The sequence below is a fragment of the Arctopsyche grandis genome, chromosome 3, assembly GCF_051622035.1.
Source record: "Arctopsyche grandis isolate Sample6627 chromosome 3, ASM5162203v2, whole genome shotgun sequence".
Taxonomy (NCBI): Eukaryota; Metazoa; Arthropoda; class Insecta; order Trichoptera; family Hydropsychidae; genus Arctopsyche; species Arctopsyche grandis.
The window spans coordinates 4,859,753-4,887,500 of record NC_135357.1 but is presented as its reverse complement, the minus strand read 5'-3'; the positions used below and the strand labels follow the sequence as shown (position 1 = coordinate 4,887,500).

General features: G+C 32.9%; 2 protein-coding genes across 2 annotated transcripts in view; one reads left to right on the top strand and one right to left on the bottom strand.

The window, feature by feature from the left end:
* LOC143909793 (uncharacterized) overlaps nucleotides 1-27,748 on the top strand; it is a 514,813-nt gene that overhangs the window by 303,259 nt on the left and 183,806 nt on the right. The gene's annotated exons all lie outside the window — the stretch shown is intronic.
* On the bottom strand, nucleotides 2,466-23,886 carry LOC143909379 (protein sister of odd and bowel-like). The gene is made up of 2 exons (XM_077427330.1): nucleotides 22,841-23,886; nucleotides 2,466-3,607 (listed from the first exon to the last, which is right to left on the bottom strand). The coding sequence occupies exons 1-2, from the start codon at nucleotides 23,794-23,796 to the stop codon at nucleotides 3,235-3,237; spliced, it is 1,329 nt and encodes a 442-aa protein (XP_077283456.1). The 5' UTR covers nucleotides 23,797-23,886; the 3' UTR covers nucleotides 2,466-3,234.

Genomic DNA, 27,748 nt, shown 5'->3' with positions numbered 1-27,748 from the left:
AAAGAGACTTAATGTAAGGTTTGTTGGGAGCATCGAAAATAAATTCAAGTTTCTATGACGACGATATCGATAGATACATATATGGTTGAATATAATTTTTTCGATTCAAATAAATTTAATAAAAAATCAAATGAATATTTACTATAAGTTGCACCATATTTAAGCTGTTTATATTACAAATACCGAGCGAGGCCGGTTAAAAACACTAGTTGCCTATATAATGAACATATGAAAGTGTTTTTTTTATTTTATCTCTTATATCTACGAAGAAACTTCAACGAACAACTAAGCATGAAACCCAAATACGATTTACTTCTGGACTTTTTTCTATTAGTGATTTAATTTTTAAACACTTAAATAAAACTATCTTTTATTTCCACATAAATATTTTGGAAAAATGCTTACGTTTATTGTTTTGATTTTTAAATGCTTTTTATTATATTTATTATTATTTTAATTTTAAAAGCTACTGATCTACAGATCATTTTCTATTTTACAATTGTAATTTAATTCGGTTAGTAATCATAGTATTATATTATTGTAATGTTAATGTACTGCATAATAGGAAAATAGCTCAAAAACGTATTGTTACGTATGTATTAAGACTACTGTGAAAATTATAACTCCATATCAATGTCCGATTTATGTTTATACAAAAATTTTAAAAACTTTTCTTACATGTGTACATATCGTGTCAGAAATATTTCAAGCTGCGCGTCACACTGTTTCCGGAATTCCATGGCATCCCCTGCAAATAATGGCGATAAATCGAGCTTTTCCGATTCGCCGCTCATTGTGACCGCATAATAACACCTCTCGCATACCTGGAGGCGCATTGTACCATCGAGTGCTTATAATCCGGTGCTTCGACAAGCGTCAACGAGGAGTGGAGAGCCGATATTCCCCGAAGATTGTAAGTCGAGTGTAAACACACGTCCATAAATTGGGCCTTTGGAAAGAGAGTCTTAAATTATGTGCCCACACCTTGGGGACCACACGCGAGAGACAGCCTGGCGTCCGGGCTTCCCTCACATCGGATTATCCTTTCGCTTTGTCCATTGCAGTTTTCGCGAGACACCTCTGTTTGTCTTTTATGTGCTGACATACGATCCCTGGGGATTTTCCGAGTGTTTGTGTTTTTTTTTTGTTGAAAGGATTTTGTCGGATCCATACTCACTTATACGTATGTATCTTTATTTGTGTAATAATAAATACAATTCAAACGATAAAGAAAGTAAGGCAATCCTTACCATTACCATGCATCATTACTTTGAACAAATTTATACCATTAATTGCGGATAACTGCAATGATAGACATTATTTTTACATGTATGTATGTACTTGCACTTATATTTATTAAACCAAACTTTCAAAATTGCAAAAGAATCTCTCTTTGGGTGACTATAGTTGACTCATATATTTTCTTAACATTTTCTGTACTGAAGTAAACAAGTCGACACTTTTAATCATACATAAACAATACAAGTATAGATATTATAATTACAGCATTTACTTAATTGATGTCAAAAGAATATGATGCTTTCCTCCATCTCTATAAGCTCTCGTCAAAGAGGATGTATGTACATAAATATTTTTGATAAATATTTATGGAACCTACCTTTTATCAAATGTATCTATTAATTAAGTCACATAAATATGAGATCATTAAAAAGATCATCCGGATATTACATTTTCCTTAATAATATAAAAAAAAAACTGTTCACAATAATTTTATTATAATATTACTCTCATACTGGTATAAAAATGGTAAACTTAATATAACTTTTACTGATAATTTTAGTTTCTTTATTGTATGTGAAAACGTTTGTGATTACCTTTATTAATATGAGGTTTGAAAAAACTTCTCACTTCTCATAATTAATTCTTAATTTACTGCGCTATTAATTAATATTTACTTCTATATTGAAAGCCATTAATTGAACAAGCGTTAAAGGGCTCAAAATTGTACTTGAGATTTTATTTGCGCAAAAAAAGGCAGCTGTGAGTTTCTTTCGCACGACCAAGCACCAATAAGACTTTGATGCGATTGTAAAGCAATTACCGGATCCGTTCATGCGTTCCATCCTCCCTCTTACCATCTCTTTTAACGCATGGTACACTTTACCAAATTGGACGTCCGTAATCCTGACACATCAGCTCAAATTCAGGTAGTTGGCAAATGGAGTGTAATATTTACTTTGCTAAAATGGACGAAGGGGCGAAAAAATTCGCCGTTGCGTGATCGAGTGGTTGCGAAAGGGATTATGTGGGATATTATACTATGTTTCGGGTGTGAGGATGAACAAATACATATATGTATCCATATATTTAAAAAGGACAACCGTATACTTTGTGTGTATTTATTTAAAACGATACTTAGTGTATTGTGTGTTTGGGATGATAGTTCAGGCCTTTGAAGATCGGCATTCAATAGTGGTGACAATGAAAGGAAAAAAAGTCGAATTGATTTGTAAATTTTATTCAATCGTGGACGGAAAATATCATCTTACAAGCTTAGAATTATGTGTATAAAAATAATAATATTTAAGATATAAACAAGCATTTCGTTTTATAACACAACCATTATTCATAAACATAATGTCTTTCACAATATTTATCGATTGAAAATTGAAATGTAACGTAACATAATCGATTTATAAAATGTCCTAATTTATATCATCAATTAATTTTAAAAATTCATTGATAAATGCAGTTTTATTGTGACGGATACATTCTATAAAAAATATTGCAATAAAACAATTTCAGTACATTTTATATTAAGTATAGGTAAGACACATAATATCAATAAGGTATTCTTTTTATTTTCTAAGCAAAAATAGTGCTTTTTTCAACATAATTAAATATTTTTTAAGGTTAATCATAGTCGAGAAAGCACTGTAGAAAATTTTATTAAAATCGTTGTTAATAATAATAGAATAAATATTTACAAAAATGCTCAATAATATTAACGATTCAACGTACACAATCCAATCAACAAAAAGTTTGTGTATAATATAAAAATAATATAAAAAAATAGTATCAAATCATTTGTCGTTTTATACTGAGATAGAGAGATCACAAATGCTATGCATGTCGTATTTACATTAAATACAAAAATAAATATATACAATATATGAGATTCAAACGCACACTTTCGCGCGTGCATGAGTTGAATTTTATCTAAATATAAAAAAGGCACTATGAAAATCACTATGGACTATGAAAGTCTTCAGTTCATTTCCCTACATCGTTCACTATGGGAAAACTTGGATTTATAATGTCGTTCAACGAGTTAACACTCGAAGAGGAGGAACCCGATCCGTTGGTCAAATTCCCGCCTAGGTTGTGGGTTAAGCTGTGTCTCCTCAGGTCGCAGTTTCTCCTGAAGACTTTTCCACATGAAGAGCAGTTGTAAGGTTTGATATCCGTGTGGGTCAAAAGGTGAGTCTTCAGGTTTGATCTCTGGTTGAAGCTTCTGCTGCAGACGGGACACTTGTGGGGTGATTCTTCCATGTGGAGGATCTTGTGGACGGCCAGAGTCCTCGATTGGCAAAATCCTTTGCCGCATTCACTGCATTTGAATGGTTTTTCCTTCGAGTGGATGTACCTGTAAGAAGAAAATGACGATAAATAATTTGTCAACAGTGTGATGATTGATGCGCGTATTCGGCACCGTGTTCGACGTCTCGGAAAATATCGAATCGACAGTTTTCCATTGAGGACATTAACATACCCGAATAACGAGCTCGACAATATGTACGAGACGAAAAAAACTGGTCGACAATGTGACAATGAACTCGACCATATTATCATGTGCCTGTTATATATTTATTACTATACTCTGAAATTATACACATATTTATGACATGATGCAATACAAATCTGTAATTATAAGATTAGTCTTAAAATTTTGAATTTGCTAAGGATGCAGTATTATTTCTATATAAAGAGATACTTAATAGGGTTATGTCGGAAGTTTTTCTTAAATTAAACATATAAAAATATTTAGAGTGAATATTGGAAACCTTTATTGTATTTGAAAGTATAAATGAAAGTTCAATGCGATCGTTGAAAATTGTTGATTTTTTGGCCTAAAATGTTTGAAATAGATGTAAATCTTGTAAATAAGTAATTAAATAATAATTAATAATAATTATTTTATTGCAATTGAAGTCTTATGATCGTTTAATTTCCAGAGAAAGCAAGATCAATTAACCTTCAAGATCTAGCAATTTTACTCCTTTGGATTACTTACTTTGGAGTTATTTGAAAAGCGAAAGTACATACAGATAATCTACCTGAAAGACAGCGTTTTAGCAGCACTTTGGCCTTAGGGAAAATGAAGTGAAGTTATTGTAATTCTAATAATATGAATGATATTCTGTATCACTTATCATCATTCATCATCATCGTCTACAGGCATTCGCCGTCCACTACTGGATGAAGGCCTTTCCAACACGCTTCTACTCGTCTCTGTTTTGCGCAATTCTCATCCATCTCACCCCACACATTTTCCAAATTTCGTCTACTCATCTTCCCTGCGGTCTTTCTTTTACCCTTTTGCATTCTCTCGGGTACCATTTTAGCACTTATTTATAATGTTTTTACTCTATCCACAATATCATCTATCTTGTCATACTTCTCACTCGCGTATCCCGTTTCCTTTCTTTCCTCCTTATACTACGAATACAAATGTTCCATACTACTTGGTACCACTTATAATTGGCATAAATCAACCTTTTTGTAAACAATAAATATTTTTGATGTTCACTTATAGAATCTGTGTTTTATTTAAGAAAAAACTTCCAACATACATGAATGCTGAATTATAATATATATAAAAACGGACTGTCGCTAAATATATTTGTATATTTGTATATTTGTATGTGACGGACGATCAACCAGTCAACCAGTATGGGGAACAAATAATTTTTTTTTTCATATTTTTCATTTTTTCAGTTTTTTCATTTTTTTCATTTTTTCAGTTTTTTCATTTTTTTCATTTTTTCAGTTTTTTCATTTTTTTCAGTTTTTTCATTTTTTTCAGTTTTTTCATTTTTTCAGTTTTTTCATTTTTTTCATTTTTTTCATTTTTTCAGTTTTTTCATTTTTCAGTTTTTTCATTTTTTTCATTTTTTCAGTTTTTTCATTTTTTTCATTTTTTCAGTTTTTTAATTTTTTTCATTTTTTCAGTTTTTTCATTTTTTTTCGTTTTTTTAATTTTTTTAGTTTTTTCATTTTTTTCATATTTTTCATTTTTTTCATATTTTTCATTTTTGTGCGTCGGTGGCGCCGGGGGCGCTAGGGGCGAAGCCCCCGGGGTGCCGAAGGCATCGGGGGTGCTGGGGGCGCCGGAGGCGTCGGCGGCGCTGGGGGCGAAGCCCCCGGGATGCCGAAGGCATCGGGGGCGCTGGGGGCGAAGCCCCCGGGGTGCCGAAGGCATCGGGGTGCCGAAGGCATCGGGGGTGCTGGGGGCGCCGGAGGCGTCGGCGGCGCTGGGGGCGAAGCCCCCGGGATGCCGAAGGCATCGGGGGAGCTGGGGGCGAAGCCCCCGGGGTGCCGAAGGCATCGGGGGTGCTGGGGGCGCCGGAGGCGTCGGCGGCGCTGGGGGCAAAGCCCCCGGGGTGCCGAAGGCATCGGGGGCGCTGAGGGCGCCGGAGGCGTCGGTGGCGTCGGCGTCGCTGGGGCCGAAGGCCCCGGAGCGCCGGGGGCGAAGGCCCCGGGGTGCCGGAGGCGTCGGCGATGCACAAAACGTAATCACTTCGTAATTTGTCATTCGTAATTCGTGCATAAATTTCTTTCCGAAACCAGTCGATTCAATATCTTTAACTTTATTTTTATTCGAGTTTCAATTCCTTTTCGAAACCACCCGTTGAAATCAACGGGTCCAACACTAGTCCATTATATTCATACATATACATATGTATATTGGTAATGTCTGTATTCATTTACATAGTATAAAAAATTATATATATCGTTATATTTTATTGGTTAAAAAGGCAGTCTAGGATATTTTTGAACGTTCCTCATATGCATATAAAATAAGATAACATGTAATATGATTTTATATACTACATCATGTAACGTGTGGCGCAAAGTAGAGGGCGTAGTTAACGAGGCGTTTAACCGTATAATATTAGGGTCAGAAGGGATACCCCAAAGGGCTGGAACAAATTGAAACATACAACAGTTATTTATTTTCGGACACACACCGAAAAAGGTTATTACACGCGATGTTAGGAATCCGGATAATGACTGACGGACATTCGAGGAGGAATACACACTATGTATGTATGTAGTCGGACACGTGCTAGTTAATTAAACAGTCGTAGGTAAGTATCTATGCGTTTTTAAATGCGTGATTTTTATTTTTATTATACCCGGTCCATGACGTATAACATGTGGAGGGGCCTTTAATTGATGATGGCCTCTGATAAATGTCATTTACATCGCGTGCTTAGAACGTTACACGTTACGGTTCAAATGTAATGCTACGTTACGCTTCGTAAGTATTATAATTGACTTTGCTATGTACTTTGATTATGTTTAAGAATCAGTTTGGTTTTTTTTTTTTTTGATTTTTTACTTTAGTAAGCTAGATGTATTACATTTGTACATTAATAAAATAAATAAAATTAAAATAATAAAAAAATGGTTATTAAATTGGCACTAAATTATATGTACCTATTGAAAAAAATAATTAAAAAATATTAAATGGTTATTTTAATATATAATGATTAGAATAACTAATAAATAAATCAAAATTTTAATACGAATATTATAATGTATATATCTACAAATGTAATTTGTAAAAAAAATTATGACATTTTCATATCCACTATTGATGTGATTTAAAATTAATTTTTAATTAAATATTTGAATACATTATATAGCTTTATTATATACATATGTACATAGTTAGTATTCACTTACTTTTAATTTTAGTTAAAATATTATATTATATTTAATTTTAACAAACACAAAGATCTCTAAAATAAATCAATGATTTCAGTACTATAATACAGTACAAAAGTAATTTTCGTTAATTGATCATGAAAAATCATTATTTGGATAAATATAAACATTAAAACGATGATGCAATTGTGTTCATAAAATTGTCTTACTTTATTTATATTGGCAATAAAAATTACCACAATAAGAAATAAGATGAGTGATTAAAATATTTTTGAGTCAAAAATTGATATAATGTAGTCCATAGTAAGTAAGTACATCATTTATCACATGTCTTTTAATCCATCATGTTAATGATATGTAACAAATACATACATACATACATAATTAGTAATTAAAACGTGTTTAAATTTTAATAATAAAAAAATACTCATGTATCCATAAATATCCTTATCGTAAAATTTTGTACAATGAATCTAAAACAAATGTACAGATCATTTCGATTGATTGATACTCCGCATTTTCGGCCAACGATACGATAGGTCAATAATTAAAACGCGTTGATAAATGGGTCTAATCTTTATTTAAGATAATAAAAATTTAATAACAACAATTGCTCGCATCGTTTGCAGATCGGGCGCGTCGTAATTAATGGTCTCGTTTATTAACCCGTCCCACGAACTGGCGGTTATTAGCCGCTAAACAAGCGGATTAGCGAAGGGGTTAAAAGGCAAATTGGATAATTGTCGACTATTATAAACCCGCTGGGTGTATATTTTAAATCAGTACACACACTTAATGCGTATACACACAGTCGGGACCGAATGATAAATATAATTGACGGTGTTCTCGTCCGAAACCCCCCCTGGGGCCGTATTGAAATTATAAGTTTCGAGGCGTAAGCCGATAAATAAATAAAAAGCCTTCGCTATTCAATAACTGTATCATTTCGAGTCGATCCGCTCGATTTTATTGTTGTTTTATCGTGGTTTAATTATAGCAATCGGCGAGATCGCTCGTTTACTTTTTGTTCATCGTTCTCGTTCAATGCGGAGATAATTACGACGGGTGCTATTGATCTGTGTAATTTCGTTACGGCCTTCTGAATTGATTAATTTTAGTAATTAGACAAGCAGAGCATCGATTGTCAAACTGTTGTTGCCGAGATTATATCTAACGAATCAATAATTGTTGGCTTATAAAATTAATGATGGGTACGGATTGGTGCGTGATTTTTATCTCGTAATTCACGATTGGGCGTGTCACGTGATGCTTTTGAAATTAAAATATGATTTAATTAAATTATTTTATTAAGTCCGTTATAAATATACTGAGTTATAGTATGCCATTTTGTTTTCCAGGAATAAATTGTTCCAATTTTACTACATATATTATTTTTTGATCGAAGAAGAAAAAAATACAAAAAAAACTCTTTTTCAAAAAATATATATGTACATACATACATACGTGAACATAGTAATATTTTACACATCGCAATGTAGCTTAATATCTTGATTAATCTTTTAAGTAATACATATCATAATTTGAAATAAACCAATGAATATTTTGATTCACTTTATAATACATATAGACTGGTCTTTTTTTAATTTTGGTGGAAATTTCGTAAGCTTAACTATTTTAACTATTAAAAACCTAAAATGCTTAAAAAAATAATTTAAAAAAATTAATTATGGGCGCAATTATTTGTTATGTTAACAAAATGTAAAAAAAATCATAAAAAAAGTGTGGATGAAATTGTTATTGAACCAATTTGACCACACATTGTAAGAAAAACTCTCAACTAAAAATTATTTGATAATAATATTTCAGTGCTAATAAAACGAAATCTTTAATCGCATTTAAAACAGACTTTAATGTTCAGGGAGGGTAAGTTTGTGTGTGGGTTTTTTTAAACGCTGTTTAATTTAGTGTACGCTAATTAAAAGTCATATAAAATTGCACGATGTGATAAATAAATTGTCTACTTAAGGCTCATTTCGAATTGAGTATGATAAAGTGGTGTTTTATTGTATTTTTTTTTAAATGACAAAGCAATGGCAGAAGAATGAGAGGCTGGTGAAAAAAAATGAGCATCGCTCGTTTGTCGAAAGACGTAAATGCAATAAATCAACAAATCCCGTGTAAAATTTAATGTATGGTCGTTAAGCGCGCATATACACGTCTTAACCGAGTTGCTTTTATTGATTGTAAATTTGGGACGGGCGTATAATTTTTGAATGATATCTATAAATATATAGAGATACGCACGTGACCCCTTTTTATCAAAAAAATAATAATAATATAATAAAATTCAATATTTTTCCGGAATCACTGGATAAAGGACAGGGGTTTTAGCGAATACTTAGAATACTACTTATGTACATAGTACATAAGTATATGACTCGGGTTCAGTACTACTCTGCCGAATCTTGGATTACTTCTAGTTCTTTCCACCAATCTTAGAACTGCCAAATTGGAAACTCGATGTATAGAAACAGCCTTTTATTTATGACAGCATAATTGTGGCAATTACAAACTTAGATAATGCACTTGCTATACAGAATCTGCACGACCAAGGAACATGTGCATACATATGACGGAACTGCTGTAGTAGACTCCGCAGTGAAAGAGTTAAGTAACAGGGGCTATCGCATAATATTTTCAGCTCATGTATTATGTATAATAATCTATGAATAATAATAATGTTGAGTACTAATGTACTAATGTAGTTTGACCATAGATGTCGCCTTGGAGCAGCTTGTAATGGCACACCAACAGCCTGGACTACATAGTGGTTAGGATATTACATATACTTTCGAACGGTGGTCACGGTTCGATTCCCACTAGTAGCTGTTGACCAGACCTTGGTTTGTGACTCCAGGTCGATCGTTTCCTTTCAGAGTTTGCCAATTTTTCTGATTTTCATTGAAACGGTCCCAAATCTCAAGCTATTCAGCGTCTTCAAAGATGTCACTGTGGATGATTTTTGTATGAATTCGCATTGTATAAAAATGCTTGTATTATTTGTATTATTATATTGTATCTCTATTAGTACACTCATCGCTTTGGAGCGATCTGTAAATGCGAGTATACAATTATGATTAATAATGATACGATTGAAATCGTATATAAAGCTTGGTTTTGTCAATCCATTGTATATACATACATACATATGTATGTACTTAGAGTTTTGAGTCAAAATGGTTTATATTGGAAATTAGTGAAGTGTTTCCTTGACATATGTAAACTATCGTAAGTTGTCTAGAAGTCATAAATCTATTAAGTTTTTAATTATTAAGTGTACATAAATATATTAAAGCAAGCAGAAACTACTCGAATATTTAGTAGAGGCTTCAAATAAGATGCTTCAAGCGATCATTTGTTCAGATCTTAACCCTTGTCTCGTAGTTTAGAGCTAAAAGGGCGTATAATCAGCTGTATTAGAGATATACATTATCATAATCGACTGGAATAATTTATATGATAGATATGTATAATCAATCAAATATTACTCAGATTTACAACGGAGTCTAACGCAGACGCTTCAAATGATCATCTGATTTGATGTTAATACTTAGTCTTGTGGTTTTTAGCTAAAATGGATAATCTTCTATGATAAGCACATAGATATGTAGTATAATAGTTATTTATGATATAACAACAAGTATAAATTGCTCAAATTTCAATAGGATGTTTCAAATGATCATTATTACAATAAATTTGATCCAAAGGGGCTCTTGATCTGTTGTACAGTACGTACTTAGCACACATTATCATAGTTGACCATAATAGTATTGATATGTATGACATAAAAGCAAGCAGAAATTTCCGAGAAGACGCTTCAAATGATCAATTGTTTTAATGCTAACTTTAGTTTTTGTCATTTTAATTTAAAAATGGTCATCTGCTTTGGTACATTACGTATTTAACATCCACTACCACAATTGATAGGAATAGTAAACATTCATACAAATTTATGATATATGCATGTAAAAGCAACAGAAATTGCTGATATTTCGAAGAGGCTTAACAAAATACGGATCAAATGATCGTTTGTTTTAATGTTAACTTTATGTTAGATTCCTTAAAAAATGTATATTTTGTTACTGTTCACTCACCACTCTTGTATGGAATTATTGGATGCGGAGGATGTAGAATAACATTAACCCAATAAAAAATAATACAAAGAACAATTATTAAAGTTATTAAAAAATAAATCAACTTTCTATACCTACATAAACACTTTTCACGCATTTCATATTACATTTCCCAATTTCGAAAATAGATAATATTTATAAAAAAAATCTCTATCATCCAATTAATCAAAGAAAAAACTATGCAAAACTTGATACATGTATGTACATCTTTAAGATATCAAAATTCCAACATGTAAAACCAAACAATATATACAAAATTTCAAATACCTATGTGTGTACATGTATAAAACATTTCAATAGCCTACCTACGAAAATTAAGAAGATTGAGGATATAGTCCAATTAAAAATAATATACATTTATTATATAGGAAAATAATTAATTTATTGAAAGAAGTATAATTAAAAAAAAATGTATTTTAGATTTACTGGGTAAGTCCATTTCCAAACACAACAGAGGCACAGCAATAACGCTTTTTATTTTCATACATACATACACATAAGTATGTAAGTATGTAAGTATGTAAATAAGAAATAAATTTGTAATTTTGTAATTAAAAAAAAAACTCAAATTTTCTGCTCATACTCTGCACAGTACGTCTTTCACATCCACTATTATACTTGACCAAAATAGTATATACAATGTAGGTATGTATGATATGAAAGTGAGCAAAAAGTGTTCAGATTTCGAGAAGACGTTCAAAGAAGACGCTTCAAGCGATCATTCGTCTTAATGCTAACTTTAGTTGTGTAATTTTTTATATAAAAGGCTTGGACAATCTTCATAGTGTTATGGCCACTCCCCACCTTAATATAATATATAAATATGTATAAATAGAGGGCTACCGGCAGTCTATCATTATCGCAGTGTCCATTTGACACTAGTTTGGTGATGTGTCAATTAGGGTTTCCCGGACTTTTTGAATTCCCGGGACACGGGATGGAACCCGGGATCGTTCCCGGGATTCCCGGGATCCCGGGACACGTGTAAAAAATCTATTTACAAAATATAAAAAAAGTAAAAAATACATAATATAATATGCATATCTATTAATTGGAAATTGATTTATTATTTCCCTTCGTGCAGTCTTGAAAATGTTGTATATTTCCAAGATTTTTTTTAATCCAATTCCCGGGATTCGAGATAAGAATTCCCGGGACACGGGACAGCAAAAATTTCGTGAATTTCCAGGAATGTTTGTCCCGGGCCGACCCGGGTCAGAAATCCTAGTGTCAATCACCATACACGGCCGGCAGTCCCTCTTCCATTTTACTGGCGAAATAATGGAAAGTACAATCAAGAAAGGAATTATCATTTTTAACAATCACCAATCACACATTTCTCCAGGGCTCATATTCTGTTATATGTAGTTTGTTATTGACACACTATCATAGTTGACCGTAATAGTATATGCGTATGATACAATGAAGACAAGCAGAAATTGCTCAGATTTCGAGAGTAGGCTTCAAGCAAAACGCTCCAAACTATCATTTATTTCGACGTTAACCTTAGTCCTGCGCTCGAATGGGACGGCACGCATCTGTGCGAAGGGTCAGACAAGGGTTAAGACTCGAAACGATTTAATAATTGTGCATTTTTGTCGAGTCTAGAGAGCGGCCTCGCCCACCGTGACCCGAGCGCGGTAACCCGTCCGAACCGCAGCCTCTAGCCCAGGTGTGATTAATACGCGGCCCGCGGCCCGAAAAGTGAGTCGTCCTCAACCTTTTGTCTCCGCAGCCCACGCACTGTCACCGAAACGCGCGTAAAAAAAGGTTCGACCGATATCTCGCCTTTTGTTCGATACGCCCGCGCAACACTTTTGTGTCTGGGTTCTCACGCGCCTCGCGGAAGTTGGTGCGGGGGTGGCACTTACTATACCGATCTCCGATGCTCTTTTGTTAATTAAGACGATCACAAACGAGCCCCGCTTGACCCCACTTGACCCCCGAAGATAGAGTACAATGGGGCGTGTGATATGCATTCATGTAAAATTTTTTTATATATATTTTCGGGGTGAAACACTAAAATATTTGCCTTAAATAGCAATAAGGATGTCTTGCAAAAATGATACACGTCAATTATTACAGTTTTACTTTATAATATACTAGCTGAACCTAGCATGCGTTGCAATGCCACGATAATGCGTGCAATTCCTGATCCTCGAGTGCGAGGTAGGCGCGGCGCGATTATTGTCACACTCGCGGCGTGACAATAATCATTGAAGGCGGGAGGATAGCTTTACTTTCGCGTCAGTAAAATCGTAATTACGAATATTATTATTAAGAGGTTTTTTCACAGTAATCTTCTCGGACATGCATACAACAAATCCTGAAAGTTCCATCGTAATCGGTTTAGTGGTTTAGGAGCATATTCGAGACACACAGACATTCATTTTTATATATATAGACTAGCTGAACCCGGCATGCGTTGCAATGCCAGAATACGGCATTAAATTCCCATTTCCGTTTCAAGTGATGGTTGAAACTCAACAACGTCTCTTCAACGCCGTGTCGTTATAAACCAACTGGTAGCGTGGTTACCAACGAACACATTTCCTTGACTACACAATGGCGCTTCAAACCTTCGCGTCGGTAAAATCGTAATTACTAATATTATTATTAAGAGGTTTTTTTTCACAGTAAGCTTCCCGGACATGCATACAACAAATCCTGAAAGCTCCATCGTAATTGGGTGAGTAGTTTAGGAGCCTATACGAGACAGACAGACAGACATTCAATTTTATATATACTATATAGATAATTTAATAATAATAATTTGACAAAATTTTAATTTAAGCATCCATATTGTTATATGTATGTAATTTGGCTATAATATAAAAAATCATATCAATATTTCAGTAACTCTACATAATAAATGTATATTTTACAATTGTTCAATAAATAGGTACATATGTATGTCAAGGTTAAGGTTAAGATTTTGAAAATGTTGATTTTTTTCTTTGTAATTAAACATTGGTGAAGTATTTGTTACTTATATATAATCAATGAAAAAACAACGGATTTTGACCAGGGAAATATCCTTTTGGGCTAAGGCAGGTTGCCAATGGGCCGTATTGGTAACACATTTTATAATTAAGCTATCGAAATCGCTATATAATATCTATCAAAGATATGTAATATCTATCGAAATCGCTAAATAATATCTATCGAAATCCCTATCGCTATCGGAAATATATAAAAACCAACGTTCTCTTCTTCCACTATCAACCTAAATATCTCAATGGCACATGCAGTGTTGTTTTTTTAATTAATGTAAGGGAGGATTTTGGCCCTCACGTTTGATTAAAAATATTCAACACTAATATTACATATTCATTGATTTGGTATTGATAGTCAATATATGGATCCCTTCTTCTATATAAAATAATTTTAATCTTTTAAAATATAATAATTCCTTGTAAAATACTAAGCAAATTATCAGTTCGGCTCTGAAGTGACTATTTTTCTTTATATTCATACCCTTATTATCAACCGATCCTTACTTATGATATATCAGTGCTTTTTAGTTTTAAATATTGATGCATATAATACAGTATGTGATAATTTCTCATATCTATATCATTTTTATAATGATTGAAAATTTTCCATCTAAAGGTATTAATTAAAATTTGTCTAAATCAAAGGTAGGTGAAAATAAAAATGAATGATTTTTATTTCATTAAAATTGAAAATATTATTAAGCTTTCAGGACTATTATTAAATGCGTTGAATTTGATTTGAAATTTAAATATAAAATCAAAACATTGTTTCTTGTTATATTTTCCTATAAAATATTTTTATATGCCAAGTACAATGTACTTTATATGAACTCAAAGCCATTAAACACACCTACTAAAGAAATAGTGATTTGTGTTCAATTTAAGATACTATATTGTAATTATAACAATAAATTACCATACTACTAATAGTAGGTTCAATTTTGACATATTGAGAATTTTCGGTTAAGTAGTGGGTGGTGTTAAAAAAGTTCAATGAATTGAATGAGTGTTTGTCGTGGTTTTTTTTCTACATCTTTTTTGTTGTTGTGGTTCTCAAGTCACGATTCGACATTGTTTTATGCCCAGTTTTGTTCATTTTTTACACACACACACAAAGGCTTAAGTGTGCGAAATTACGAATTTCGCTTTCAAAATATTTTAATGATTCACAAAATGCACTCGTTTGTAAAAACAATGAGGAAAATGATGATACTTTTTGCACCGTGCGATACGATAAATTCGCCTTTTCGCCAATTCCCGATACCCAATATTACGCTTATCGATTGCAATTTCTCGGAAAATTTTACCCACGATGAAAAAAACTTCTCGGAATATCATACGATATCTGATTATAGGTTTCAGAAATTCAATTCATCGAATGAATCATTTAATCTGTGGAGATTTATACCCACAAATCGGTATGATTGTATGAAGAATCGGCATATGTATATATTTTAATAACATTTTATATTATATCTAATTAAAATTAGATTTTTATCGAAGTTGACACCTACAAGTAAAAAAAAAATATTATTTTGGCTTAAATTATCAATTTGAAACAAATCAATATTTTTGATTTATTGTTTGAATAGCCCTGTTTTACACCATCTTGATATAATCACCATTAATTTACAACACACATTACATAGAATTTTATAACGATTTAAGATGTATTACATTATTAATCTTTCGCTCGTTTTGACTACATAGTCGTAGGCGCTTCAGCTTCATAAATATTATTAACAACAATAGACAACTTCATTCGAACGATCTTGATAAGCGTAATGTATATTGATTGCATATTGTACTATACATATTGTATATATATGTACATATATACCTACCTAATAAATATTAATGATCGCTTAGCTTATCTCGAACGCAGTACTCTATATAGCTTTTAACACTCATTTGTGCGTATTTGTAATAATTGATTCACAGCGTGTATCCAGCTGCCTGCCCACCTTCTTTTCCTTATTACATAAACTTTTTTTGTTTTAATTTAGATTTCATTTTAAGAATTGAAAAAATACATACATGCTTAAGCATGTGGCTTAATTGAAAAATTAACATAACATTTTATGCATGTATTACATATTGAAATATTTCACATATAGAATATTCATATTACAACAGAATTTCAGTAAATTTCTACAATAAGTACAGCTTCGTATTGTATGATTCAAAGAATTAAACGAATAACAATATATGAGCCGCTATATTTGAAAGTGGCGGAAGTCCAATTTTCAGTTCCAAAAACACAAATTCTGTTTGACTTAAATCACAAATTGCTATCACTTATTTTAAGCAGCATAAACGTATTACAGGTCACCAGAATTTTTAAATATTGTTAAATTCAAAAAAATATTTAAGGTTTTGAGAAATATTTATCGAAATGAAGAAAAGTAGACGTATGCCACTTTCAAATGTAACGTCTCATATGTACATTATATAAAATATATGTACACTAAAGACTAAACTATAAAGAAAATAGGTGATTAAACTTAAATAGTAATTTACGATAGACACAACACAACAATATAATGGATATATTATAAAGCCGACAAAATATGTGTAAAATAGATAGCAATCGCTAACTAGTAACTACTGGAATGGACCTAATAAGAATGATTTTTTTTAATTGTACTCAAATGAATTTTAGCTAGAGGACATTAATCATTCAAAATTACATCAGAATCATCTGTCAGATCGACATGATGACAGCTGGCTATTCAAAAGCGCATCCTCGCCACTCCAATGCAACTTCACAGGTTACGTAACTGAACAGTTATAACTGTTACTTTTTTCTTATAAACTTTATATGACAAGCTATCACACTTTCTCATATAAATAAAGAAATTATGTTTGATTTTAAAATTAGTGCATACTGAAATTATAGGCTGGTTCGATGCATTACAATCAAATATAAAAAAATATTTATTAAAGGAAAACCTTAATAGAATTAAGAGGGCTAAAACATTTTCGTATCTTCACGAGCTGTCAGATTAGCAAATTGCGTGTTAAAAGCTGGTGTCGTCAATTTAATGTTTACATAAAGGTAGTTTAGATAATCTTTAATATAAAAATTGTTAGCAATCAGCAATTTAATGGCTAAATGAGTCCACAAGACTAATTTACCACATGGAACATACGTATATAATCTGGTGTATGTATCTGACCTGTCTAAAATTGGTGTATAATTGACAAAATGGTACGAAAATTTTCGTCGAAAATAGTTTAAAATGAATTGAAAACGTCTGTAGCGAGAAAAAAGTTGCAGAAACACCGCTTTATTCGGCGTTATCTGTGTCGGTTCTCAAATCGTGCTCTCAGCGGAATTCTTTCGACGGGTAACATTATCACCTCGCCGGGCGTGGGCCTTAATTTATTATTTGCACCGAAAATTAAATAAAAAAAATTCGTGTTTGCCGCACACGCCTCGACATACACACGAGAATAAAATCGTAATATGTAAATATCGTTTGTTGGGACAAAAAAATAAATAAAAGAGAAACCGGCGGAAAAACACGAAAATACACATATAGGCCGTTTTATTATTGCACATGCAACGCGAGAGATGATGGATGATCGCGGCTCGTCGTGATGCAACTCCACCGCTTTCGGTCTCGTCTCTCGGTCGTGATGCAGGAAGTAACCTTTTGAGAAGCGTAGATAATCCGTATTTTTATTTGTGTGCCTATTTAACATCGACACGGCCAATAAATGCCATCAATCTGTGGTCTCGCGTGTATGTACGTACATGAGAGCTATGCAGCTGGGTACATACTTATGGCTATTTCCCTTCGCCTTTATATGACAACCATAAAAAGCATCACTTGTATTATGGCATTTTACGCTAACGTCTCCATAATATAACTTACAATCTTATACTACTCTGTTAAGTATGTTTGTTTTAGATTTCTGCTTATCTGAATATTATGAAATCAGTGCGGTTTCTCGTCGATCAGTGTTTTACAATGTGAGGCGCACACAATGTGACGACTTTTAATATTTTATTCCACATGTTAATTATTAATACAATTATACTGCTAATAGTATGCCATTTTATATTCAATGGATATATTGAATGCAAATTATTTTTCACCATCGAACTATAAAAATTGATTGAAATTTCCATCGTTGATCAAACCGCGCAAAATGGCAAAGTTTCAAAACGATTTGAAGACTGTAGGAACTTTAGCTCAATCTTTTGCGAAAGCAAACTAATAAGAGCCTTGTAAAAAGATCAATATTCTGTAGAAATATATTTTAAATCAGGGATTATTTGCGGTTAGATATGTGTATATAAAATTTATAAATATAATACCGTCAATTTTTTATTTTATTATACCCAAAAAAACTTTCTAAAAGTAAATGTAATGCATATATCCTGATTAAAAGAGTTCGTCTGCTTCTAAACGAACATATGTATATTCATAACTATTATTTTAAATATTAAAATTAATCATTTCCCCTGTTTTATTCAGCAAAAAAAGGTTAATAATATAATTGTTATACTTTTTTAAGTATGTAAAAAAATCAGTAAAAATCTCGGAGTCGAATTTTTGCATGATCTCAATAAAACAAAGATAGAGTAAAAATTGTATACAGATTTCAAATGACAATGGACGGGTCATCTAGCTAAAAGAACGGATAATAGATGGATGAAAAAAGTGCTCGAATTATACCCCAGATAATTTAAAAGGGTGCAACGAAGGCCACTGAGGAGATGAAGTTGGAAAATTGTGTGGGATGCTGGTTTGAGAGACCAAAATAGACACAAATGGTAACGTATTGGAGAGGTCTTCATCCAGCAGTGAATGATTCAAAATTCTAAAAATTAATTAATAATAATAGTTAATTAATAATATAATTGAAAGTGGCTTAAGTCTACTTTGGTTCATTTATAGAAATATCTCTCAATACATGAGATATATTGTTTTGCGTTTAACAATATTTTATGATACTGGTGGCCTCTTATACGATTATTCTGCTTTTCCGAGATTCTGGACATATTGAATCAAAAGAAGTGATAAAAATTTGTAAATTAAGTCAAACAGTGTTTTTGAAACTGAAAATTGGACTTCTGCCACATTCAAATAAAACGGCTCATATTTTTAAAAGTATGGTTTTTTTCAATACTCATTTTGATATATTATAATATCGTTAAAACGGACCAGTTTTAGTAACATATTATACATATGATATCATTGGAAACTGTGTTATAATTCCTATCTGTACAAATAAAATAGAATGAATGTCAGTACATAGATTTTTATACAATTTATTTCATACAATTTAACTATTATATTATTATTGTCATAAATTGCATGTAGGTTTTATTGTGTGGTGTTATAATTCAATACATAATCTCAGACTTTGTATTATTACTTGCAGATTGTAACGAGGTTGCTCAACTCGAAATATAATAATTTATTACTTGCATTATAACGTAAACGCGTGCTCGGTGCTCGTACCAGTAAATAATATTTATATTGGTATAATTCGAGTGTAAAATTTTAGCGCTGTGGGTGGTTTCATTTATTATGCTAATATTAAGCGAAATTATTATGACGGTATCTGTACGGATGGACCTATACGGGTAATAAATTTCCAAGATCGCTCTCTTCCTCGTCTTTCGATGAAATGTTGTATTTTAATAAAATGCAAATGTAATGAAGATAGATGCATATTTTCTTGAGAAATCTTGATTGAGATAATTTGTTGTCTTTTTATTTTGATTACACTTCGATTAGTTTCCGGTAATGTACCTATACTTAAGTTTTGATTGTCTTTTTAATTCTTATATATTTCAATTACCATTTTTATTATATAATTATTTTCTATACAGTTTTCTGTCATTGAATATTCGTTTTTTTTTTTTTTATTATTTTATTTGAGTTAACAATAGAAATAATTTAAATAATTACTTGGCAATATATTTAAATGAATGCATAAGTTCATGCCCGTTTATCGTAAAACATATTTACAAAATCGGGCATAAACTTATGCAAAATTCCAATAATATTCTTTAAGTAAATATTATTACTATTCTTATCCTATTTTCTTATGTTTTCACCTCTTATATTATTCCGTCGTCCTTCTAAATAGTCAAATATTTTGTTACAATTATACCATTCAGATTATGAAAGTGATAATATGCACATAAATTATTCAAATACTGTTTCTCTCTCTCTCTTATCGATATCATATTTTTATTTTACGTCTTTTTCTAAAGTATATGTGTTCATAAATATGTGATCCAAATTGATGTGGTTTTGTATTATTTTTAATATAATATATCATTGATGATTGAAATTGCATTGGGATCTTAAATTGCATCTTATGGGTTATAAAGATTTTGATATTCGTATGAATAGGTCATGTCACTAAAAATCGACACATATGTAAATGTATAATTTATAGGGGATTAAAATTGGCGTTAATTGAATATATTTTTATTTTACTTCGGCATTGTCGAATAATCTGGCTCGAGAGTGAGAATCCGAAGCGAAATGACGCTTTTTATGTAAAACGATACAGCTGGATCACATTTCTCGTATGGTTCGGTCAAAATTATGGCTGTGTGACAGCTCGTTGCATATTCAAGTGTCAATAAATATGTTGGATACAAGATAGAGCCGACAGGTGATGGCGGCCCGTCCCCAGATAAATAAATAAAGGTATTGTATGTGTGTGTGTGTGTGTTTGTGTTAGACCGAAGAGATCTCATAAAAGTAATAGGTGCCACACCGGAAAATGGACCCGAGCTCACCATAGACAGTCCCATAGATGTCTATGGGTCGAAATGGGCAATAACAGTAACCGGCTAGATTCGTACGAGTAAACGGTTCAATCGAACTCGGAGCTCTATTATCAATCGTAAATTAATAAAAGTGATAATAAAAAGACGACAGAAAAAATGTATAATGTTAAATGGTTGGGTTGGTGAAAATTGTATTAAAAAAAATTGATAATAATCGTATGAATGTAACGTATGCGAAAGTTATGCAAATAAAACTGCAAAGCGAAAGCGAAAACCGTCACTAATCGACGTTCGTTCGAATCTCTTTCGTTGTTAGATGCTGTTTAATCAGCAGTCGAGAATCTTTACAATGGCGAGGAATGTTGAATGAATTTCCAAAATTGTGATTGTGTAAAAATTTTCAACTAGAAAATGGAAACGAGTCGTTGTGAACTTAATTTGCATAACGTTATGTTGGAGGAGAAAAATATTTGCATAATGTGGTCTTTAAGTGTGTTGAATAATTGCTATAAAACAATATATAATATAATAGATACATATTTACTTTTAAAACAAGTAAAATGTTTTATATCCCTCTTCTTCATAATAAAATAGAATATTTTTTGTATTATATACACAATTATGTATTGTAATTTATTCCTCATTATAGCTTTTTATAAATTTATTCAACGAAAATATTATACACACATCGTGAAATGTTTGGGAATCTTTTTCCCGCCACGACTCGTACGAATGTAGGCAATAATTGGAATATAAAATCGATACACATCTAATGTTGAGAATCTTTAGTGCCGTGTAACTGTTAACACAAAGTGCTATATTGGATGAATGGTTATCTTTTGAATTTTTTATCAATATGCACAATGGTTTCCCAACATTTACATTTTTTTTATTATGCGACAGCGAAGTGTGCAAGAATATGCCATTTTAATTTGCAACAAAAGTGCATGTTTTTCTTTAAAATATCAGATAACATTTTTTACGCAGTCATAATGTTGTTTAATTTTATGGCGTACGATTTTATACTCTTATCATAATTATATGTAATGAATCAATTAGTACATATGTGTGTATGTAAGTACATACATATGCATATGCCTCTCTGTGTGTGGGAACGATACAAAATATACCAATATATGTATGTATAAAAAATACCCACGTGGGTTAATTTTGCTACACAAAATTTTATTAGGTTAGAATGATTGAAATAATAAGATTGTTGATTAATCAGATTGTTGATTAAGACTTAACCTAACCTCAAACAATAAAAAAGCTGAATAAAAGTACTTATTCATATATTTATATGAAATTTTTATAAAAGTTTGAGTATGTAAGCATGTCACTCGCTTATAAAAAAGCTATAATATTTTGCGCGATTATTCACAATATATAGATTACGACACATTTTCCTGTAGTTTTTTCATTATTAATATACCTACACATAAAAACAATAAAAAAAAAACCTAGGCATAGATATATTCATAAATATGTGCATAATATTATAATATACGAAACGAGCGCATAAAAATGCTAATAGTGACGTAGACAGAAAAACTACACACACTCCGATACAACTCCATACCCAAATCGAAATTAAAATATATTTATTTATTTATTACCAAGACAATTATTGAGAGGAACGATCGATAAGATCGAAATTCGTGCGCTACGACCCACGAACCCTTCCCTTTTGAGGCCTTAACGACCAACACTTTTTCCTTTGTCATCATCTCGCTCGACACCTGTTCACACTCCATTGTTTGAATAATATATTCGTGGCTGTTGTATTACCTCTTTTTTTCATTTCATATTTATATACGTATAATTTGTGATCGCAGTAAATTAAATAATAAATAAAAGTAATAAAAAAATGGTAATAATACGGCAATTTTCGCCTACATGTGAAGTTTTAAATCATTCCGATGCGTATTGACCCCATGACCGCCCGCACCATGCGTAACACTTATTAACTAAAAAAAAAAAAAAAACAATAATTCAACAATGCTCACCTGTGATCTCTGAGGTGGTCCTGTCGTCTGAAAGCCTTGCCGCATATGTCACAAGAGTAAGGCCGTTCGTCTGTGTGCGTGCGCTCGTGTATCAACAGATTGTACGATTTGGTGAATTGTCTATTGCAAAACTTGCATATGAACTGCTTTTTAGGCCTAGGCGTACCTGAAGCACTCCTCTGCCTCGTTCCGGTCCCGTTCGAAGCAGGAGGACTCTGTCCTGCCAAGACTTTACTAGTGGTCGAGAGCGGATTCTGCGGCGCGGCCGTAACAGCATTCCCGCTCAACTGCTGGTGATACATAGCGTTCATCAACAGACTAGGATAACTGGTATCGATTGGAGACGTCGAAGTACCGAAGCTTGGTAATTTACCACCGTCCAACTGATTGTCCAATGAAAAATCGTCCTCGTTGTCTAGCAATGCCAAGTCTTCTTCGACTTCTTCACTCAGATCGACGTCTTCAGCCGTCAGAGCGATCGATTCTGGAGTGCTCATGTCAGTGATTTGCGGTGAGTAGGAACGTTGTGGGGGATCTATGGCGTCAAATTCTGATATTTTCGCACCTGACGTTGCTAGTTTGAGGATGTCCAACTTGCGAGGCGATGTTGTGATTGCTGGTGTAGGTACGGCGAGTCGTTGTAGGGTTAGGTATGATTCCAAAGCTTGCAGATTGAGGGCTGCTGCGGCCGCTGATGAGGGTGGTAAGAGTGCGGCGCGTTGCAAGGAGCTGACCATTGCACTTTGGAGTGAGAGGACGACACCTTGGAGGAGGCTCTCTTGAAGTCTGGCTGCTGCATCAGAGTTGGAGCTGTTGTCAACTTTGGCGTCGTTAACGTCCAGGGTCAATACGGCGTTCATGTCTGCAGTTTTGGGCTCCTTGTTCTTCAGCTTGGCGATGGCGCACTCGAGGGGGTTGCTCCTCTGTCTGGCGACGTTCAGGTCCTGTTCTTGCATGGTGGTTTCAGGGTGTTGTTGGTGGTGGTGTGTTCATGATGTCCACACGTGAGCAACACGTCCTCCGGCACGAGAGCGCGCGGCGTTACTGAGCCGGCGCCGCCTCCCGCCCCCGCCTCCCCCCTCCCGCTGATGGACCAATCCGAGCTCTCCTCGGCGGTCTTGGAGTCTGATTGATTGGACTCGACCGGACTCCGGTGTGCTTTGAATAGAGCACGGATCGATTATATTATAAGTACGGTCTTGTTGTGCTCTTGCATGTACCTATAGCACGTAGGGTTTTCGATTTTGGTTCGGTGATGGTAAGGTGCACTTTGGAAGTTCGAATTGTATGTATTGCCAATGTTGGACAATGTTTGTTTGAAATGGGTCTACGTGACGAGACAGAATGTTAAATTACAGAAAACACAAATATCGGAAGGCAAAGATCGAAAATCGAAAGATCTTAAGTCGAAAGATCAAAAAAAAAATGGTGTATGGTAAACGGTACATACTCACGTACATATAGGGTTGCCAGATGATAATTTGATAAAGGAGGGCAGATGGGTCTAAAAAAGAGGATTTTCTGTAAAAAAGGAGGACATTCAGAAATTAAACGAATTTTCTATATTATTTTACTTTATTTTAATCATATTTAATCATAGCCAGCAGCGTGGCTCGGTCGTTAAGCTTCTGCTTAACACTGAGAGGCGCCGAGTTCGATCCCTTGAGCTGACCTCGATTGAAAAGAATTTTTCTGAGTATATCTGTAATGCTGCTGGTCAGACCAGGATTTGTGACTCCTGGTTGATCGTTTCCTATCAGAGTTAGCCAATTTTCTCTGATTTCATTGTTGAAACGATTCCCGATTAAAAATTGGCTAAAAATCCTTCCTACCTACTAAGTCACCATTATTTGAGTATGATTAATGTAAATATTACAATAAAAATGTATGTACAATTCATAGATGTCTCGTTAATTGTCGAGTTTAAGTCAGTGTCTCGTAATTTAGCGACTTATATAATAAAAAATGCTGTATTGTTTGTAATTTGGCCAGGAAGGCGCATTGGGGTTTACCTGTAATGCCTTCCTGGTATGAAATAAAATAAATAAATATTTAGCTGAGCTGCCAATTTTTATTTTTTATTTTATTTTATTTATGAAAAATCAACAGACAACAGGATGTACATAGATATGTATAAAAAACAAATAGTAAATATATAATATATGTAACATCCGAGTCCAATATCAGATTTTTACAAAGATTATAAAAAAAATGAAAAAGATAAATATAAGGAAAACAAATGAAAAAGAAAAGAATAAAGGCTATAACATGACAAAATATGTAGAACATTGCATAATTAAACTATAGTATTAAAATATTGGAAAAAGGTTATAAAATAGAATATAAGAAGAAATTGAAATTTACAAATATAAAACAAATGAAAATTGAACAATTTTGGAAAGAATTTCTTGGTTTTTTAACAAATAATTATAAAAATCTTCACATATCATGTTTTTGAAGTTGTATTGAGTAAGAATTGAAGATTTAACTGACTGCACACTTAGTCATTTCCTCTCTTTGCTCCACTTAGTATTAATCAGTGAAAAAACTCTTTCCACATTTGCGTTATGTGCGCTTATACGCAGATCTTGACCAGTTCTGAGAAACATTCAATGTTTTTAACACTTTTGAAGTACTTTTGATTGTCCACTGCTCGTGCAACTTCAAATCATAATATGCTTCATCTTCATCTGATTTTGATTTAAGAAATGAAATCAAGTTACAAAATTGATCGTGTAGCTTAACATCGTCAATCTCTACACCTCTGATGCTCAAGAACTCAATGCATGAAACTAAATCATCATAAATAAGTCCCGCCCGATGTTTAGCAAAAAGGAGGACTTACAGTAGGTAAGGGAGGACAAAACGTGGAAAAGGAGGACATGTCCTCCCTTTGGATACCATCTGGCAACCTTACGTACATACTCACTTAATATGTGCGAGCAGGATACAACAGGAACAAGAGGAACATGCTTTTCCTCCCGTATTCTGCGCGCGCACATTAATTCAAATTATATTATTAATATATAGAATATTCGTTTGAAACATAAAAAAATTTCTCAACCAAACATATGTACTTACACACAAAGTCTCTTTCGAAATTATGTATTAACTTTTTATAATTTTTTTTATCAATGCACACTTTGATTGGTTTAACCTTTGGAGTAATGCAATGAAATGCATGTTTATTTGATATCAAGTGTGGGTTCTTCTATTAAGTTAAGATTTCTCGACAGCTTACTTAGAGAAAATGAAAAGCAGTGGAAACGAACAATGATTTCTTCACATAAGTTTTGTTTAAACTTTTTATATATATGTACATATTAATTATATCTACATACATATACATATAGCATAATTTGCAATGCATCATGCTTCCATAGTTAAATTAAAAGTGCAAAGCATGGCCCGCACATCCCAAACCGGGCCCCCGGTCTAGCATGCTTAAGCCCCCCCCCCCCCAAAAGTTTCAAAATTGAAATTAAAAATCCTTTCATCGATTTTTTTCACAATACACATTAAGGAGTAATAAGATTGAGGATCACCTGATACATGATAATATATTTTCACAAGTTGACACTTTTCAATTTCGTAACATATTTTAAATATCGGTGCCGGGCCCCTTCGTGACCCGGGCCCCCGGGCTAGAGCCATGACTACCCCTCCCCCTATGCCCGGGCCATGATGCAAAGGTTTCACAATGTAACGCAAATCATAGATTTCATAAAATCACATTAAACTTTTTAAGAAACGATAAAGTTGATTTTGAATTTGTTTGGGTTTTGCTTTAACTCGATCGTTGATGTCTCTTTGTAAATTTAACTTAATGACGGCGACAGACATGGGCAATGCTCGTGAGCACATTGTCAAAAATCAGCTGATAACTAAAAATAAAACTATCACTGTTTGATCTGTGTACATGTGTAGCTTGTATTGGTTAGAAATTTTTTTATGAAGGAATAAACAATGAAATTTTAGGTTATGAGTTGCTGCCGGCAATATGTATACTCACTTATGCCGGGAACCTTACAGTTTATAGTAATAGTTTATTAATAACCTTACAGTAATAGTTTATTAATACTAAGATTGCTAATGTATGATTGTCCATAAATGAGTTTATGTATTTACAGAAATGAACTTTTCAATCATCAGATAAATTAAATCAGCTGATAACTAAAAATAATTGTATGTGATGTATGTATGTAAGCTTATTGTAAAAAACTAAATGTATGTAGGCTTATTGTAAATCATATTAACAATTAGATACAACATAACTTCTTATTGAATACTTATCTCGCAGATAAAACTCCGTGAAGAGATATACTTTAATCCGTGAAATGTCGGATTTGACACATTTGGCCATAAATCAATATATATCGTGTATTACCCTACAAGAAGCTACACGCCAAATTTGAAATTTATATATACATATGAGCAGTGGCGGACTGGGACTGAAATCAGTGCATGCCAGGAGTCAAAGGGGGCCCCACCCAGGGTTAAAAAAATTTGTCCCCCCCCCCATATAACAAAATTTTCTTCTTTCCATCACGCTAAAAATCAAGGGCAAAAAATAAATAAAATTTTCAAAAATGGGAATAAAAAAATTTAGGTACAAGAAAAATGGCAAAAGCAAAATAGATCCATAATTTACATTGTATATTTCGTTTTAATCCTTGTCCTAGGTAAATAGAATGCATCGTAAAAGAATGCGGCATAAAAGCGGCTTTTACTTTCGGTAGAAAACAATCAGGGACGTCATTTCAGCTTTTTCTTGGAGGGGGGGGGGGGCAGGCAAAGATTGGTCAAATTGAATTTTTTTTCAAAAAATCTTTTTTATATCGGAATAAAAATGGAAAATATACAATATGAAAAAAATAAGCTTATTTTTGAAAATATATATATAAAAAT